This window comes from Pleuronectes platessa, chromosome 18, assembly GCF_947347685.1.
Source record: "Pleuronectes platessa chromosome 18, fPlePla1.1, whole genome shotgun sequence".
NCBI lineage: Eukaryota > Metazoa > Chordata > Actinopteri > Pleuronectiformes > Pleuronectidae > Pleuronectes > Pleuronectes platessa.
In genome coordinates, this window is record NC_070643.1 from 20,315,414 (window position 1) to 20,334,696 (window position 19,283).

The following is a 19,283-nucleotide window of genomic DNA, read 5'->3' on the forward strand; positions in this document are numbered from 1 at the left end:
GGAATAACACCATGGTGTTGAACAGCACATATTTACACAATTATGAATGTTAATTCCCTGTGATGACTCTGGATTCACCTCTAAAGTTCCTTCTCACTGTCCCTCAGCTGGTTTCCTTTGACTCGTGGCCGAACAGCACTGCTGCAGTCCAGGAGGTTCAGAACGTGAGCGTCAGCAGCAGCTGTGACTCTTACCTCTGTGGCAGCGTCTTCTTCAGCCTGGGCTACGGCAACGCCAAGACCGGTACGAGAGAACTCACTGGGTTAACTGGACAGATTGGGGCTTTACAGCATTACCTCAGAACCAAACACCCTCAAGACTGATCTAATGAAACCATGTTTAACGTTGCGTGTGTCTTCTTCAGCTCCAATCCCCGTCAGCGCCTCAGCAGATGTGGTGGAAAAAGCCTTGAACAGCCTCTGGTCCATCAAACCTGACACGGTTCAGGTCACCAAGCAGGACTCCAGCCAAAGATCCGACTACTTAGTCACATTCAATTCAGACAGAGGTGAGAAGAGATAGAAAGACACGTCCGGGGGGGGGTGGGGGGGGGGGGATTGATGTCTGCAGCTACTAATGTTTGTCTTTTTGACTGCAGGTGATTTCAAACCTCTTCACCATGAGGTGTTTGGCTCGGACACCAACGTCTCGGTTGTGGAGGTCACCAAGGGGAGAAGCAACATGGAGACGTTCACTCTGCTCTGGGGGGGAGTCCCAACTAAACCCATCGCCTATAACGCAACTGAGGCTCAGGTCTGTCACGAAAAAAAAACATCTTTTAACTGTAAATCTCATTATTCTCAATTCTGACAAGACTTTACTGGAAAATTCAGAATCCCCCAGTTCTGCAAACTCTTAAGTAAACCTGTGATGATCTTGATGTAATGACTCCTCGAGTGGATGTGCAGTACATTCAGGCTCGAACCTGCAGACACGATACTGACGTCCTCCTCTTGTGACCGTGAACAGGTGCAGTCGGCTCTGGAGGACACGATGCAGGCCGAGTGTCCCGCGGAGCTCCTGACCCCCGAGGGCAGCGACGTGAAATACTTCAACGATTTTGAAAGCGAAAACTCTCGGGTCAGCGAAGGCAAAAAAATAATCTCTGTTTTCTTTAATCAGTAAAATCAAATGAGAAATGCAACTAACACTTTTGGGTCAAGCTCAGGTAACTTACCGGACCAGTATCTGAATTGGGCGTTTTTGTTTGGTCACCAGTTTGATAATGCTGCGGGGTGGACTCCAGTGAAATACTCTGGTTTCTGTGGCCTGTGGTCACTGAAGAACGCCCATGCCCTTTTCAAGGAGTTTTACACTCAAGAGCCCGGCAAACTATATGGACAAATCTCACTGGACTCATATTCCACGGTAACAACATCTGGTAATACACATGTTATTAGCCATGCTGGTTTGAGCACAGTCTGGAATTTAACTTTTTCTGTCATTGTTCCAGCTTTGTTTTGCCTACAAGGGACTGTTGAAGGAAGAGGTTGGAATTAAATTCTCCTATCGCAACAGTTACGGTCGAACCGGGACACAGACCACGATGATCAGCACAGTCTTCTCCAAAAGCCAAAAGTCGGTTAAAATATATAAAACTTTACTTTTGATTTGTCAGAAACTGTAAAAACCCTTTCTTGAATAACTTTGATTGTTCTTCCTTCACAGATGGAGTTACAAATGCATGGACCTGCTGAGTTCTGTGCAGACAGAATACATCGGCAGCCAGTACTACCTGCGGGAGCTCTACCTCTACCACGACGCCTCCGGGGCGGACTACTACGTGGACGCCATTTACATTGGAAAGAGGCCGACCACAAGGGATGAGAACGGTACACAGCTTATTTAATATCCCAGTCAACTGTGCAAAAGTTAATTATTTAATTAGTTTACTGTTAATTGCATGTGATAGACAAAATAGTTAATCCAGTTTTAAATGCATTAAGCACAATCAGAAATTTGTTTGACAGCACATCATTCTTTCTTGAATTTCATAGTGATTCTTATAAGAAGGACTGATCACTAATCCCAAGACGTTAACGTTCAATATTTAACTTTGAGGATCTGTGTTGTTTCTCCCAGTCGTGACCCTCATGAGGAGGCCTCCACCGTTTGAGCACGTGGGACGTTCCTTGGATGAGATCTCTGTGACCAGAGTCACAGCTGGTTCCCAGATGAGCTACAGGATCAAAGCCACGCCGGTGGATTGTGCGTTCGATTTCCAGATGATAGAAGTCGGCTTCCTGCAGGTAAAGGATTAATTAACTTATATTTAGAGAAACTGTGTCATATTAAGGATTTATTGCCTGCAGATTCTTGCATTGGAGCAATTGACACGCAATTAATTGTGTGTCTAGTTTAGCTTCATTTTGTTATTCAGGACCAGGAAACCCACATTTTGAAAAAGCAGAATGTCTAATATTAAGCAAGCAAGTGGCATCCGTCTGTGAGTTAATCAGACACTCCCCAAAACATTAAGCTCCCTACTGTGTATAGGAGAGTATAAGTGTGTTACAGAAGACGGGTGATTCCCATTCGCTCTGGTGCAGTGTGAGTGTGATGGAGCAACAATGAGGAGGCTCTAATCCGCCCGGCTTTTGAGTCCTTGGAAATAAAATCCAAATAAGGAAAAGCCTGAGGTCGGAAATGAAACCTGCAGCATCAGGTCTCTGAGTCAGCGTGCCATCCAAATTAAAGTTTCATTATAGGGTCTGTAATAAAAGTCAATACAAGACTTTACCGAGGAGCAGGATTCATCCAGGTCACGATTCTCAAAGCAGTTCCACGAGGAAACGATGATTTGTCAGAGCAGTGAGCAGCGTGATTCAGGAACACAGAGGAAATGACCAGTCGCCTGCAGTCATGTGATACAAGTTGCAGTAGAGGCGCCACAATGACCCGGTGTAGAGTGTCATGTCTCGACAGGCTGTACAGTCATCGTCTCCCGAATAGATTTCAACAGATTCAGGGACGACTGTTACGACAGTCGATCATCATCATTCTGCAGTTTGTATAAAAAAAAAATTAATCCTTGTGCCTCTGTGGTTAAGTTTTGTACAAACAACTTCTCCCTTGAAAATACAAAATATATATTTTTTCAACTAAGCAGAGAAACAAGGTTAAATATTTCATTATTTTATTTCTATTGTGATACCGACCGGTTCAACAGCTCACAGCTTTTATCTCCTTCGCTAGTTTACAGCGTCCTTTCTTATATTAGCCTTTAAAAACATGAACACAAAACTACACAAGGTTGTGTATCAGTGAAAATGGAACAGGTGTCTTTTGTAACTCTCTGCTTCTTCCACTTCTAATTTCAAAGAAGTCTAACAGCAGCGAGAACATGGCCGAGTTCAGGGAAGGAGCAGCCATCGTCAGCGTCACTCGGCTGCACGCCGCCTCGCCGCCGCTGACCGGCACATTCGATGTGGAGATCTATGGAGGAAGAGCTGAAGGTAGATCAGAGTGTGATCGCACATGTGTAGTGTTTGCTCCCTATGAATAAACAAGTTCTATATTTATACGAGTCACTATGTGGGAGGTTGTCCTTGTGGTATCTGTGCCACAGCAATGATTTCTTGTCGTTTAATTGACCAAAGCTCCTCACAACACTTCATCGGGACAGTAACACATGTATTAAAGATTCCAAGTCCCACACACGTGTCAGAGTTTCTTCTACAGGGACGAGTCTAACACAAACAGTGCTCGTTCTCAGGTCTGTCTGTGGACATCAGCGACAAGGACCTGAAGTACGCTCTGGAGGGAATCGCAGGGATGGGACAGGTCAGCGTCTGGACCCAGGGAACCTGCCGACAGCCCAAGTGGAAGGTTGAGTGGCTCACCAACCCTGGAGGCCAGCCTTTGATCCAGGTCAGACTCCACTGGTAGCATTAGTTATTCATGTTTTACCAACTTTTAAAGCCGTTAAAAAGTTGAAAGTCTTTACTTTTGGGATTAATCCTAACCCTTTTCTGTCAAGCCAATATTGATATGATTTAATTAAAATATTCTACTTTATTTTATCTTAATTTATTTGTAGTAATTTGTTGGTTTTAATTTCCATCAAATAGTTTTAATTTGGGGAGAAGTCCTGATAGAAAGATGCAGCGTATTGAACTCTGCTCTCACATCTGTTTCCCTGCAGTTTGTACAAATGCAAAATAAAGCTAAACTACTACTCCAGCTACTGTAATACCGTTAAAAGTACCAGTAATACTTTTATAAGTATCAGTGGAAGTAGCAATACAGAGGTTACAGTTCCTGTAGTATTGAATATGAGTAAATATGAATGTGAATGTTGTGTATTAGTGTTTATTCACTCTGAATATCGCCTGTTCTGACCAGATTGTGTCTTATTCTCATTACAGATCAACAGCTCCTCGGTTGTGGGAGGAAACGCAGTTGTTAGCGCTCAACAGAGGAGAATGGGAGGACTGTATATTTACAAACTGGGAGGAGACTTCTTCCGTGTCTTGGAACTCAAACCACAGGTAAAACAAAATGATTCAAACAGCCTCAGGAACATTAGGATTTTGGCTATTACTCACCTGTTTTTCCTGTTGGCATTAACCTATGGTTTAATTTTGTGCCTCCAGGCAGGAATTCATTCCACTTAGTTCTGTCTTTGTGTTGAAGTGATTGACAGATGCACTCTTCTGTTATTCTGTGGTAATTCCCCTGTAGCGGCTTCACATGCTTCACATTATTCTTGTTGAGGAATTTTCTTTATGTTCTTCACAGGTGGAGGTTTCCATCAATGGCATTCCCTCAAAGTGTGCTGGGGACTGTGGGTTTGAATGGTCCGAGCGGAAGACTCCAGTGGTGACTGGGATCAGCCCATCTCAAGGTGAACTTTGAACATATCAGCTGCTTTATTGGGTTAAATGAAATGGACTCGATGGAGGATTTGGTATAAAACACGTGCCAAACATCCGGTGCAGCTTTATATAGATATCATTTTTTAATATTTAATAATCGAAGAAAGATAAATCAATATCTACAGCCTCCTGTATGTACATGTGGTGATGAATGGTACCTCTTCTCTTCAGGATCAAATGGACTGGGGACTCTTCTGACTGTTACTGGGACGGGCTTCGCCAACGAAAACGCCTCCATCATGGTGGGACAGGTCAGGTGCCATGTTGAGCAGACCACACGTAAGTGGGACACGTTTTGACAAGTGACAGCTTCAGGTTGTTGTTATTATTCGGCAGCTTTCAATCAGGAGGAAGTTTTGAATTAAAACTTTTTTGTATTTATTCCAGCGACCTCCCAGGTGTGCAGACTGGGCCGTGCCAGCGCTGGAACCTACCCAGTGTCTGTCACCTTCCCCTCACTGGGAAATACACGCTATGCATCTGGCAACACCAGCCACTTCACCTACCAGCTCATCGTGTCGTCCTTCTCCCCGCTGTCGGGGAGTCTGGGAGGTACGGCACAGCTCAAACAAACAACCTGTCAAACAGCTGCAATGAAATAAAAACCCCAGAAAGTATGATATTCTACATGGTTTGATCAAATCGAGACTGAGATCTTCTCTTCTGTTTCTCTCCAGGTGGCACTCTGCTGACGGTGAAAGGCTTCGGCTTCAGTCCGAACACCAGTGTGACTCTCGGCAGTGTCGAGTGCACGCTGGTTTACACCAGTGACACTGAGCTGAGATGCAGAACACCAGCGGTAAGTGTTCAGACTCCCAGTTATATCAACTAGCATTCTACCTCAAGGTTAACACGTGGCGTTTTTCATGGCTTCTTTAAAACAAGGTACTGCACTAACTCTTGCAAACTGTGGCTCCAGGTTGTGAGTGCGGGGATTTAACTAAACTGAAACCTACTAAGAGTCTGCCAGTGACCTAAAGATAATTGTTGGTAAACACAGAAGGAAGATGTGTCTCTACTTCCTTCAGTTAAAGCTATAAGCAGTAGTTCTTAAAGCATCAAATAACTAATTAACATCAGAGTCTTGTTCTTTTTACTTTGATTCATATCCCATCTGCAAACATGGAGGAGGTTTATGTCCTTTAACGAAGTCAACCACCAGGAGGCAAACAAGATGATTCAGCTTCACTTCTCGGGAGCTGTCATGTTGTACATCTTTATATATAAATACAAACATGGACTCACCTTTTCAGCTCATTGACAAATGTTATAAAGCTCGAGGTTCGCTGTCAAAGAACCTCGGCTCTTAATAACGCACTTTTATTTCATTTCATGATTAATAAGTCCTTCTTCTTTCTTCTGTCAGGGTCTTAATGGATCACAGACGGTGACAGTGGCGGTGGGGAACATGAGTGAGACGGCCGACAGCTCCTTCACCTACGACCTGCTGCCCACGCCTGGTATCACAGACCTGAGTCTGTTCACCTCCACAGTGTTCGGTGAGTTGAGACCAGTGAAATGTTTAATGAACTCTCGGGGAGGAGAGATCTGGACACAGTAAATGGTTCTAGGGAGCGGTGAATTCAGAAGAGCACTGGGATGATCTTCTTTTATTTGTGTAGATGTAAAATGGGCAGGATGGGTTTTGTTCTTGAAGGTCAATAGAAATCTGATCTGTCTGCCTGTGATGCTGTCTGTGCTCTGCTTGTCCTTTGTTTAATGAAAAAGAACAGGATGTCATTTCGTGTCCTTCTTCTGTCACAAAACAAACACTGTACAACTCAAGGCACATTAGTGTTTCAGGACTGAATTGTTTCTCTGACAATGACAATGTTAAAGAATGAAGATTATCTTTGTGCGTTTGTCCTGTTGCAAGATCGTGAAGCTCTTAGCCCGCGTGTGAATTGCCTCTCTAATTGTTGAACACATCATATCAGTCTAATTACATGTGGCACCAGGAGCTTAGCGCGTCGTGTCACAATCTTTTGTTGTCGCTGACACCTCCAGAGTTGTGTTCTGGCGTTGTGTTATGTTGACTCACAGGTTTTCCTTTGTTTTTTTCTATTGCTTTTGTCAAACCTTGAGAATCTGAGCTCAGGACATTTGTAATTATAAAAGACAATACAGAAGCATGCAGACGAGAAGTAAACCTGTAGAACAAAGAGTGGAACATTTCCAAAAGATTCAAAAGGGGATTAAGTCAAGTGACAACTGATCATTATGTTGCCAGTTGAGCGATAGAATAATTTGTTCATGTCGTTAACGTGTCACATCTTTTTTTGTGTCTCCGGTTTGTAGAACGCCGCCTTCTCACCCTCCAGGGTAACTTCCTGGGAGACGGAGGTAATGCCAGCGCCGTGTACGTGGGCGGAACGGAGTGTGTCCCCGTGCACTGGGCGGAAAGTAACATCAGCTGTCACCTCCCCGTGCTGCCGCCTGGTCTGTACAAGGTGGACGTGCAGGTCAAGAATCTCGGATATGCAAAGATGAGGTAAAGATACTTAGAAGTACTCTCACATAGTATCTGCTCAATGTTCCTACCTCCTAAATATGTTCATCAGGATATGCTCACAAATCTCAGGGAAGGGAAAACAAATCAGTTCATAAACTCAACAAATGAGCAGAAAAGAAGGAGATTAGTTTAAGTGAGTCGGAAATTGTGTCAAAAAAATAAACAAAACAACATTTTACTCTTGTAGCTGCTGGAGGGGGAGCTGGTTATAGGCTCAAATACAGTAAGTGAGTAAATGTGTTTAGATAATAGCTTTTTTTAAACAACTCTTAATAGTTTTTTTATTTAATATAAAACTTAAATAAATGCACAAAACCACCTATCAAATCGAGGAGACCTAATTTCATTCCCATATAAATATACATAGGATACAACCCATATTTATCTATATGTACAATACAGGATATTAGAAATAAGATAAATCTATATGGATTTGAGAGATGATTATATTTGGTTTATCCTGAATAGAAACTCGTTGTGCGACCGCCAGTGAGGGATAGTGATCAACTGAACTGATTCATTTCCGACTCTTTCTGTTTTTTGTTTCACAGAAGCGGTTTGAATGGAACCATTGAATACATCCTGGAGGTCTACAGCATCTTCCCCCTGTTGGGCTCCTTAATGGGAGGGACCCGGCTCACCGTCTCTGGCTCTGGTTTCAGTAACAACACGTCCGACAACAAGGTCTCTATTGGTGAGCAACACAAAGACCGGGAATTAAAATGCACACAGTCATAATCCATACCAACAAGTGGGACCACAGTGGAACTGGTCTCAGACTTATGGGTGAACGGGAAACTACTTCCTGGTGGTTCTTCACGTTGACGTCCGATATGGAAAACGTTATTGTGTGAAACCTCACACGTGTTTTCTGTTTGTTTGTGGTGTGACAGGAGAAGCTGTGTGCGACGTGGAGGTCGCCTCCGCCAACGAGCTGCAGTGTGTGATGCAGTCAGAGGAGAAGACCCACACCGTCACCAATCAGGGATCCCACAGAAGTACGTCTACGTCTCTGTCCATTGTTCGTTCGCGTGTCAAACTGAATCTGAGCAAAACAAAACCTGAGCTCAACAAGGTCGAGGATTAACTTACAGAAAACTGCTTCGAGCCAAGAAGCTGTCACCTGCAGCTTAAACGTGTCGGCGCCTTGAAACTGTCCCAAAAGAGACAAGGACAATGTTAAAGAATAAAAAAAAACTATCTGAGCTGTGTCTTTCCATCATAAGCCACATTTCAAATAGGATTTACAAGTATTTAAATGACACGTTGCTTAACCTCAAGTAATAAAATCTCCTGTGTGTGTGTGTGTTGATCTGTCAGTCAGTAACTTTAAATGTGTCTGTGTCTGTCCCAGCTTATGGACAGGGATACGCATGGAGCCCCGCCTCAGTCACGGTGCTGGTGGGGGACACGGTGATGTGGCGCTGGGAGGCACCGGCCTTCCAGAAGGTGGGATACAGGGTCTTCAGCGTTTCCAGCCCCAGTGGCACCACATACGAAGGAGGAGCATTCACCAGCGGAGACACCAAAACCAGCAAAGGTAGAACCACTAGCTCATCAACAGAGGTTACATGGAGAGTTCAGCAGCGATAAACACCTCAGTCACTGTGATACTCAAGAGGAAATTAAGTTCTTAAAATGACCTGGCTTTCAGTTTAGTGACAAATATATGTAAGAGTTAGAATTTTCTAAGATAGGAATGAATGTATAAGCCTTTTATTTGTAGTTCTCATTTCCCATTTCCCAGAATGTCTCAGAAACTGACAAACACACGTGAGAATCCCGCAGAATAAGAAGAGAAATTAAATAACAGTGAAGCTTTATCGCTCACGCTTCCTTGCAATGCATTATGGTCCATCATCACCGTAGCTGCGGCCTTAACGCGACCTCGCCTCGATGAGGTCGCGTTTAAATCGGATTATCAAACAGCCCTTAAACATTTGCCGTGACACACGAGGAATGTGATGCAGACTTCATCGTGTGTCAAACCTTTTAATGAATCCACACCAAGTATGCTTCAAGCCTTTATGTGAGATAATTACAGTCTTTCTCTCCCTCTCTCTCTTTTTCCTCAGGGCACTTTAGCTACCGCTTCACCTCCCCCGGCGTGTACTACTACAGCAGCGGCTTCATCGACGGCGCCAACGCCAAGCTGCTGCAGGGGGTCGTGAAGGTCGAGGCCCGGCAGCCGGGGATCGGCAAGGTGTCCGTCACAGTGGAGGGGATCGAGGCCAGACACGTGACCGGAGGTAAAGATACAGATGAGAATCAAATAAAAAAGCACGGTTATGATTCCGTATTTCAAAATAAAAGACTATAACACGTCTCCCCTCCAGGCTCCCGTCGTGTTGCCAGAGACGCCCCTCAGTGTGTGGCCAGCCCGCAGTGCCCCGCCGCCAATCAGACTTCAGGCGGACTTTGCTTCGGCACCTCCACCTGCTTCACCCCCACAGTCACCTCCATCTCCCCCAACCAGGGCACCTATCACCAGGTCATCCACATCCAGGGCAGCGGCCTCAGCGACACCGCCTGCGCTAACGAGGTCAGCCGTGGTTTTAAATGACTCATTAATGTGAACGTTTAAAATGCAGTAACAGCAAAGTACTTTCAAAATATTAAACATGTAGCTTATAAATTAATAAATACAATATTTCATACACTAACTCTTCACTAAAATACAATAATGTGCTTCGTGTTGTTGGGTCCAACTCAAGTCTTTAGCATCTCTCCAGCTACTTGTTGATAATGATAATAAGAAAAGTGATTTATAAAGAACCTTTATAAGCAAAGTTTTAAATTAAGTATTGAACACAAACAAGAGCAGCCAATTAAAAGTGGTTTGAAGATCTTTCAACATTATGGAAAGGAAATACAAGAATAAAAATGTTACAGATGAGAAAATGTAAAACCAAATGAAAGTTAAGAAATTCCAAAATGATTAAGATAGTCAATAGTCAAAATATGTCTCTTGTTAACCGAATGACTCTCTCTGTGTTGTTCTCAGCCTTGAGTTCGGCCCCTCAGTGTTAAAGTGAGTTGTGGTTGTGTGTCCTGCAGGTGACGGTGGGGGGTCAGCCCTGTCAGGTGATCAACAGCTCTCAGTCGGAGATCTTCTGCCGGCTCAGCCCCGGCAGCGAGCTCGCCGTCGGTGTCGCCCTCCCCGTGTCGGTCCGAGTCAACAACCTGGGCTCTGCCATCGTGGCCGTGGCCAACGAGCTCGCCCGCCGCTTCGTGGTCCTGCCCACCGTCGACTCCGTCTCCCCCCCCCTCGGCAGCACCACGGGCCACACCCGACTCTCCATCCACGGCTCCGGCTTCTCCGCGGGACAGGTGACTGCAGCCGGCGAGGCTTGTGTGTTTGTGTCGGTCAACTACACTCGTATCGTGTGCGACACTTCTCCCTCTCAGCCGCACACCGGTGACGTCACCTTCCAGACGGGCAGGATCCAGAGCTCCTGTCACTCAAACTGCTCCTTCATGTACTCCTCCTCCATCACTCCCACCGTCACCGCCGTCTCCCCCGACGCCATCAGTGGTCTCACGGCTGTGAAGGTCTCCGGCTCAGGGTTCGGCAGCCGTGTGGACGATGTGGTGGTTTTCGCCGGCGGCATCGAACTGGCAGTCACCGCCGTGTCAGACGCCAACGTGTCGATACGAGTGGACGCTCTCCCCGCCGGCGACCACCCGGTCAAAGTGATCGTGAGGAGCAAAGGCCTTGCATCCGGTCAGCCCACCCTGAGCAGCCGGGCCCAGGCCGTCCTGAGCCCCAGCGTGGGCAGCACGGCAGGAGGAACTCGTCTGGTCCTCACGGGGAACGGCTTCGCTCCGGGGAACACCAGCGTGACGGTCGGGGAACAGGTCTGTGAGATTCAGGAGGCGACGCCGGGGCTCCTCCGCTGCCTGACGCCTCCTCACAGCGAGGGCCAGGTGGCCGTCAGCATCCGGGTCCTCTCTGTGAAGTATCCTCCGCTCAGCTTCACGTACTCCTCAAACCACACCCCCAGCATCAGCTCCATCAGCCCCACCACCGGTAACTATCCTCCTCCTCTTCATGTGTTTACCTGAATAAAACCACAAAATGCTCCGTGTCCCTGCTTGTTAAATTCACCTCCATCTAATCCTGTGCCCCCCCCCTGTCTCGTGTCCCCCCCCTCTGTTCATGTCCCACAGGGCCGAGCGGTTCAGTCGTCACTCTGACAGGTTCAGGATTTGGAAACGACTCTCAGCTCATCTCCGTCACCATCAACCACAAGGCCTGCAACGTGTCCTCGGCCTCCGACACACAGGTCCAGTGCACCGCGGGGGACAACCCCGGGGGGACGTACGGGGTCATGCTGAATCACCAGGTCAAAGGTCACGCCCTGTCAGGGGTCACGTTCACGTACGAGCTGACTCTGGGCGGCGTGCAGCCCGACCAGGGTGAGAAGAGACACAGAGAAAAGAACCAAGCTGTAAACTCTGATGAACCTGGAATGTTTCTCTGATCTGATCTCTCATCTGTCATCAGGCAGTTACGGTGGCGGAGCTCTGCTGAGCGTCCAGGGCTCCGGCTTCGACCCGCACAGCTCCACCGTGACCATCTGCGGGGGGGAGTGTGACGTCGACAGAGACATGTCCACGTCCACACGTCTCTACTGCCAGTCTCCGTCCAACAACAGTGAGTCTAGTCTTTCTGGTCTTCTTTATTTGACCCAGATAAAACAGCCAATGTCACAATCAATTAAATGATATATAATAGAAATATGACCTGTTTCAGTCACAGGCTGCACATCAGGACCTGTGAGATAAATCTACTCAGAGCTGACGTCATGTTCACAAAGAATGTGACTTTACTGGTTTATGTCATCTTTAGTTACAGACACACACGGTCTAATGGAGACAGACTATGTCCTTGTCAGATTTTCACCACAGTGGAAATTGACAGACAGCTCCGACAGGTTGTTGTCTTCATGCACGCATCTTAACTCTTCCATCCTTGTGTTGTGGCATGTGTGTGTCTGCCCGTCTGTCTGTGTGCGTGTGTGTGTGTGTGTGTCCCATCAGGCACCCAGTCAGAGCTGAGCTGCGTGGTTGAGGTGATTAACCTGCTGGACGCCGTCAACAAGTCAAACGGCTTCACCTACAAATCTCAGCTGACGCCAGGGATCAGCGAGGTTTCTCCGAGGAGAGGAGGCACGGCCGGCGGCACGCGGCTCACAATCACCGGCTCCGGTTTCAGGTGCGGTAGAGGAGCTGCTCCTCCAAGTGAACAAACACACAATACAAAGACACACCCAGAGTGAAGGTCCAAGAAGGAAACGCTCAGGTTGCATGACACAACTCCTCCTGTCTCACAGGATGTCTTTCTTTCAGTGGGTGTAATATGAGGACACATAATCACATTCACAAAATCATTATTAACAAAACAAACAGGTAAAACTACAATGCACAACTTTATACATGCACACACAACGTCTACTTCCTATTAACACTTTATTCTTGATCTGTTTATCTGTTGGTTTACATACTTTTAGATAACTTCACTTAAATGTAATATAATATGTTATATAAAAAAAAATTGTATGTTTTAAAAAATATATTGTAGAATATTACAATCCTGCACATGATAGCATTATATTATTTTTGTATATCTATAGCACATAAAACTATAATGAACCAGTCATATTGTAACATATAAGTGATAATGTAGTAAAAACTGCAAACATTATTCTATGTGATATATATTATTGTTATTTTATAGTAGGATATTGTACGTTAAAGTAAGGTATTATATAAAATAACATATCTAATGCACTGTTCTCTTATGTGGTGCATTATCATAACATGTTTATAGGGTTATTTATTATCTGTTGATATATTGATCTTTATTTCACGTTCCTTCATCTTACAGCACAAACGTGAATGAAGTGAACGTGACCATCGCCGGCTCCGTGTGCGACGTCCAGTCCTCGAACAACACACACGTCGTCTGTGTGACCGGCGCCCAGCGGCAGTCGCAGGAAACCAAAGTCCGAGTCAGCGTCGGAGACCGAGGCATCGCCAGGACGGTGAGAGACGACCCGGGGTCACGTCGTGTCCGTCCCGTGTCCACATCAACAGTGTGTCTCACCCAGTGTTCGTCTCCTTCTTCAGGACAACGCGGATTTCTTCTACATCGACGTGTGGTCGTCCAGGTTCACGTGGGGGGGGCTGTCTCCTCCAGAGAGGGGCACGTTCGCCGTCATCACCAAAGGCCAGACCATCCTCCTGGACTCCAGCACCCCCGTGCTCAAGATGCTTCTCATCAAAGGTCTTCACTTCTGTCATGAATTTGCAATGACAGACAGAAATGAATTTAAATTCTGGTTTGATGTCAGATGTTTCTTCCTTTCTCATTTTCTGAATTCTGTATTGTGTCGGTGTACCTGGTGGCCAAGGGATCATATATATTATTATTCACACAGACATGTATCTGCTCCACACCAGACGCCACTCGACTGTGATGTCTCAGTATTTGTTCTCTGACCTGCTGATCCTCTGTGCTCAGGAGGAACGTTGGTGTTTGACGAAGCGGACATCGAGCTGCAGGCAGAGAACATCCTCATCACAGAGGGGGGACGCCTGCAGGTTGGAACGGAGGAGGAGCCTTTCCAGCATCAAGCCATCATCACGCTGCACGGGAACCAGCGCTCACCTGAACTTCCTGTTTACGGAACCAAGACGCTGGCTGTCAGAGAGGGGGTGCTCGACCTCCACGGTATAAACACACACAACAAGAAGCTCCAACTTTACATTTATCTGCTGTTTCAAGATACAGACACACAACACAGCTCACACATAAACGCACAATCATCGTCTCCCATAGATCCACAAATACAAACATTTGAAAAAACTGAATTACTTAGAATCACTGACCCAAATACTCCAAAACCCAGATCCCATGTCAGCATGTCACGTAACGTTAAGATGACAAAGTAATTTGAGTTGTGTGTCCTCCAGCAAAGTTATTACTGGTGACACCTCACCTGCAAGTCATTGTTCACAACCTGTTTCTCCAGGTATCCCTGTTCCCCTCACCTGGACCCACTTGGCCCAGACTGCGACCGGTGGATCCAGCACGCTGACCCTGATGAAGGCGGTGACCTGGAAAGCTGGAGCCAAGATCGTCATCGCGTCGACCGGGGACAGGTAGAGCCCGGCCTCAAACACATGGTTGTACAGAGAGGAGTTGATCTGGAGGAGAACTAAATACAATACATCATCTTTATGTGTTTAAAGTTTTGTGAAGGGCTGTGATCTTTATTTCAGTATATCAGTTACATCTCTGTCACAGCAGCACGTTTGAATCCACTGTGGTTTGTTTTGTGTGTCCAGACACAGTCAGAGAGAAAACGAGGTGAGACACATCGCCTCAGTGTCGGCTGACCAGAAGACCCTGACCCTGACCGAGCCGCTGCAGTACACTCACCTCGGGGTGAGCGTCACGCTGCCGGACGGCACGGTGTTCGATGCCCGAGCGGAGGTGGGTCTGCTCACCAGGAACGTGGTGGTGCGAGGGGCTGAGCACGAGGAGTGGAAGGACAAGATCGAAGCCTGTCCTGACGGCTTCAACACAGGTGCTGAGTTTATTTTGAATTCTGTCACATTGATTTTTACATTAAATGAGACTAAATGTTTTTTCACTGTGACTTTCAAAATCGGCAGCATTTATTTTTTCTATACTTTCCAGTTAGAATCACTTTTTTCTTGGTGTTTTCATCAATGATCTATCAATATCAAATCAAATAATGCCATTTTTACTGGAACCAGATAACACCTTCTGAACAAATTGATTTAGGGAATAAAAACTCGATCTACAATGTGCAGTTTAACAACCTGGACGTGTGTTGTGGACTTAACTGTGGGAACCAATCAGGCTGAAGAAGGTTTGTGGTCTAAAGAGTTTCTCTCGTTGTGCTGCAGGTGAGTTCGCAACTCAAACCTGTTTCCAAGGCCGGTTCGGGGAGGAGGCGGGCAGCGATCAGTTCGGAGGCTGCATCATGTTCCACGCACCCCGACCCAATGAGAACCTCGTGATCGGCCGAATCGAACATGTTCAGGTGAAATGTCTGTTCATTGTTTCCCTTTTGTTTTGTGGTAAATTCAGCTAAATAGATCCTTTTAACACAGGTATAAACAAGAATCAAATGTTTAAGCATGCAGCCCCCATCTTCAGATTCTCCGTAATTCTTCTATGCATTTTTCTCGTTAGTTCTCTCCCCTAGGGAATGATCTCTGACCTGTTAATGGATGACTTTAGAACATGGGTTTTTTTGTCTATTAAGCACAAGGCTTGGCTTGACTCCTGCAAATTCAGGCTTTATTATTGGCATGTGAATGTCTCTGGGTATACCATGGTGCCCATCCTGATCTGTGAACTTCTTTGTAATAAAACTTTACTATAGAAGCAAGTTCTGGATCCACGGAATCCTTCCTTCAAACTTCACCATCATCGACCTCTCGGCTGCCCAGAATATACGATAGTTTTTACCTTTTAACACTTTCAAACATTAACATTTGAAGTCTTGACGCTCTTGTGCCACAGATCTACAACGCAGGCCAGGCCTTCAGGCTGGGGCGCTACCCCATCCACTGGCATCTGATGGGAAACGTGGACTACAAGTCGTATGTGAGGGGCTGTGCGATCCATCAGACCTACAACAGAGCCGTGACCATCCACAACACCCACCGGCTGCTGGTGGAGCGCAACGTCATCTACGACATCATGGGCGGGGCCTTCTTCATCGAGGACGGCATCGAGACGGAGAACATCCTGCAGTACAACCTGGCCGTGTTCGTGAAGCAGAGCACCAGCCTGCTGAACGACGACGTCACCCCCGCTGCCTACTGGGTCACCAATCCCAACAACATCGTCCGGCACAACGCCGCAGCCGGCGGCACCCACTTTGGGTTCTGGTACCGGATGCACACCCACCCCGACGGCCCGTCCTACGACCCAAACGTCTGCCAGAAGAAGGTTCCCCTCGGGGAGTTCTTCAACAACACCGTGCACTCTCAGGGCTGGTTCGGCATCTGGATCTTCGCCGACTACTTCCCCATGAAAGGTGGCGGCTGCCGCTCCAGCACCCCCGAACCTGCAGTCTTCAAGTCCCTCACCACCTGGAACTGTGAGAAGGGAGCCGAGTGGGTCAACGTGGGCGCCGTGCAGTTCAGCAACTTCCTCATGGTGAACAACGAGAAGGCCGGCATCGAAGCCAAGCGGATCATCGCAGGGACCGTGTCTGGCTTTGGAGAGGACGGGGGGGCGACGGTGTCCAACAGCACCATCGTGGGCCATGTAGATGAGCTGGGACTGGGAAGCAGTTACTGCTCCCGCCGAGGCGTCATCCCGCCCTTTGACGACGGCATGAGTGTCCTCAACACCAAGTTCATCAACTTCGACCGCAGCTCCTGTGCCGCCATCGGAGTCACAACCATCGACGGGACGTGTAGCACCGGCTGCGGCGGCTGGGCCGTCAGGTTTCAAGGCATCGAATTTCATAAATCCCCCAACAAGGCCAGCTTCAGGTGGGAGCACGAGGTGCAGCTGCAGGACATGGACGGCTCCCTCACAGGTACACATCTGTTTGTGTCCTCCAGAGCTCACGTGCTGCTGAGTCGACTTCTTATCATGTTATTTCTCTTCATCTTCGCTTCTCCGTCTCTTTCAGGAACCATCGACCAGACAGTCGTTGCCATGAGCCCCTTGCTGGACCCCGCCCACTGCTCCCAGAGCGCCGAGTGGAGCCTGGGCTTCCCCGGGGCCGTGTGCGACCACACCGTCCACTTCCACCGCCTGGCATTCAACAACCCCACGCCCAGCTCCCTGCAGGCCAAGGACGCCGTCTTCACCAACGCACACGGTATTAACACACACACCTGTGGTCTTGGCTGCCCACTGCTGGTGATTTGTGGGAACTGCGGTAAATACTTGTGCTCCCTGTTACAGGCACCAGTATGGTCCCCTACCTGAAGAAGAGAATGACTCATAAGCTCGGGTGGATGGCTCTGCTGCCCTCCCGGCAAACCTACAACTTCTTCTTCGATAACATGGACCATATCACCAACATCACGTACCAGTCCAAATTCTACGGCTTCAAGGTGAAGACACGTCCGAGTTCCGTCCACACTTCACCGCGTTCTGCCGACTGACTCTCACGTATCTTCTCCCCACAGTCGGATCAGTATCTGATCATCAACCACAACTTGACCCAGAGTCCGGACAGCTTCCACATAATCGACCGGAGGAACGGGTCGGCGGCGCCGCTGAGCTTCAGCAACAACGACAACGGAGACTGGTTCTTCGACAACAGCTCCAACAACCTCTACTACATGGGTCAGACTCACTTTATAATGGTTCTGTTGATCATCCATCCATCATGTCATACTTTTATTAGATCAGATTATTCACAGATTTTCTTCTTTGATGTTTTTCTCATGTTTTACATCAAAGTGAAAGTCTTCCATGATTGAGTTTATAGATAATTCAATAATTAGCTTCATCCCTTCAAAGATGATCAGTGTCGCTCTTTCAGATTAAGTTTTGATGAATAATCATAATTAATAATCTTTGTTCTGTTCCCTCAGTGTCCGGGAAGACGAGTGACCGCCGGCGTCGTGCCAGCGCTGACCGCTCCATGCTCGATGTGGAGGTCAACTTCGCCGTCTACCGCTGCTTCTACCCCGACTGCATCACACCCACCCCCCCGCCTCCAGCCACACTGGCCCCCCTGCCCATCGGGCGCCCGGACGACTTCATGTATGTTTAACCCCCGACGGAAACTCATTCTCAGCAGCAGGTTGAAGGACTTCATGTTATCTGGAAACGTTCTGTTGAGCTTGTAGCTTGTAGAAGAGTCTCTTATTCTCTGTCCCCTGATAGACTTCAGTACTTCATTTAGATTTAAGAGACTTAACGTGTTTCCATTTCAAATATTCAGACTCCTGGACGATAATATAGTCACTAGAAATCCCTGTAACTGGCAGATCACTGTTGATTTGAAGCTGTTTGCTGCCGGATGAAGATGAAAAGAAATTTCCCTGAACATGTTGTCGGTGGTTTGGTCTTTGTTGTGTTACATGTTCTCTATCTGTGTGTGTTTCCATCCAGTCTTTGGTCAAAAGCCGAATTCTGGACAAGTTCAGCTGAAAATAACTTCACTGCACCAGCAGATGGCGCTGACGTGGTCATCCCAGCAGGTGAATATAGATCTAGAGGGGGAAAAAAAATCTATAAACCAGAGGAGAACTGAAGAGATATTCATAATTTCATCCACCTGACCAGTTTGATGACTGGGAATTCATGTGAGTCTTTATAATAAGTCCGTCTGAGGCAGCTCTCATGCTCGTTCTGTCGCCTCCACAGGGAAGTGGGTGGTTCTGGACAGCGACACTCCGAAGCTCAACAAGCTGACGGTCATCGGGGTTCTGGAGATCCCCGACAGCTCGTCCACCAGAACCGCTCGGTCTGCTCCGGTGTTCAGCTCCGTGGTGATCGACGCCGTCTACATCTCCATCCAGGTCGGTGCAGTCCAGGATCTCTCTCTTCACTTCATCGCTTTAAAATAAATCTGGTTTGGCGTCAATCAGGTGGTTTCAGACTTTCTGATCCAACATTGCAGTTATAATCCTAGAGATGCTAGGTTTACTTTATCTATATTAATCAAAAACTCTTTTTGTCATCAAATGATCAATTTAGTCATTTTTTATAGAAAATCTGAACATTCTTTTAGATTTAGACACATCAACCAAATTGGCATCATCAAATAGTCCTTCAACATTTCACAGATCTAATAAGAAATGAGTAGATTCATGGATTTAGCTAATTTGGAACCTGGATGGTGCAAATGCAACAAGACAATACAAAACTAAAGGAG

The 19,283-nt window shown here is 46.9% G+C and overlaps 1 protein-coding gene across 2 annotated transcripts in view; it reads left to right on the forward strand.

Annotated features, from left to right (window-relative positions):
- Positions 1-19,283, forward strand: part of pkhd1l1.1 (PKHD1 like 1, tandem duplicate 1) — a 37,264-nt gene that overhangs the window by 10,667 nt on the left and 7,314 nt on the right. For both annotated transcript variants that reach the window (XM_053446494.1, XM_053446493.1), the window contains exons 17-55: positions 108-243; positions 365-508; positions 599-753; positions 970-1,080; positions 1,219-1,368; positions 1,454-1,578; positions 1,669-1,832; positions 2,083-2,249; positions 3,323-3,455; positions 3,716-3,870; positions 4,368-4,490; positions 4,741-4,846; positions 5,049-5,156; positions 5,265-5,429; positions 5,555-5,676; positions 6,244-6,376; positions 7,176-7,368; positions 7,941-8,083; positions 8,283-8,387; positions 8,744-8,929; positions 9,465-9,638; positions 9,726-9,931; positions 10,447-11,419; positions 11,560-11,808; positions 11,897-12,046; positions 12,433-12,607; positions 13,280-13,436; positions 13,522-13,678; positions 13,916-14,125; positions 14,427-14,556; positions 14,743-14,984; positions 15,331-15,467; positions 15,953-16,982; positions 17,079-17,270; positions 17,357-17,508; positions 17,584-17,743; positions 17,995-18,166; positions 18,518-18,606; positions 18,773-18,927. In XM_053446494.1, coding sequence (XP_053302469.1) covers positions 108-243; positions 365-508; positions 599-753; positions 970-1,080; positions 1,219-1,368; positions 1,454-1,578; positions 1,669-1,832; positions 2,083-2,249; positions 3,323-3,455; positions 3,716-3,870; positions 4,368-4,490; positions 4,741-4,846; positions 5,049-5,156; positions 5,265-5,429; positions 5,555-5,676; positions 6,244-6,376; positions 7,176-7,368; positions 7,941-8,083; positions 8,283-8,387; positions 8,744-8,929; positions 9,465-9,638; positions 9,726-9,931; positions 10,447-11,419; positions 11,560-11,808; positions 11,897-12,046; positions 12,433-12,607; positions 13,280-13,436; positions 13,522-13,678; positions 13,916-14,125; positions 14,427-14,556; positions 14,743-14,984; positions 15,331-15,467; positions 15,953-16,982; positions 17,079-17,270; positions 17,357-17,508; positions 17,584-17,743; positions 17,995-18,166; positions 18,518-18,606; positions 18,773-18,927 — 7,734 coding nt within the window. The remainder of the gene's footprint in view (positions 1-107; positions 244-364; positions 509-598; positions 754-969; positions 1,081-1,218; positions 1,369-1,453; positions 1,579-1,668; positions 1,833-2,082; positions 2,250-3,322; positions 3,456-3,715; positions 3,871-4,367; positions 4,491-4,740; positions 4,847-5,048; positions 5,157-5,264; positions 5,430-5,554; positions 5,677-6,243; positions 6,377-7,175; positions 7,369-7,940; positions 8,084-8,282; positions 8,388-8,743; positions 8,930-9,464; positions 9,639-9,725; positions 9,932-10,446; positions 11,420-11,559; positions 11,809-11,896; positions 12,047-12,432; positions 12,608-13,279; positions 13,437-13,521; positions 13,679-13,915; positions 14,126-14,426; positions 14,557-14,742; positions 14,985-15,330; positions 15,468-15,952; positions 16,983-17,078; positions 17,271-17,356; positions 17,509-17,583; positions 17,744-17,994; positions 18,167-18,517; positions 18,607-18,772; positions 18,928-19,283) is intronic.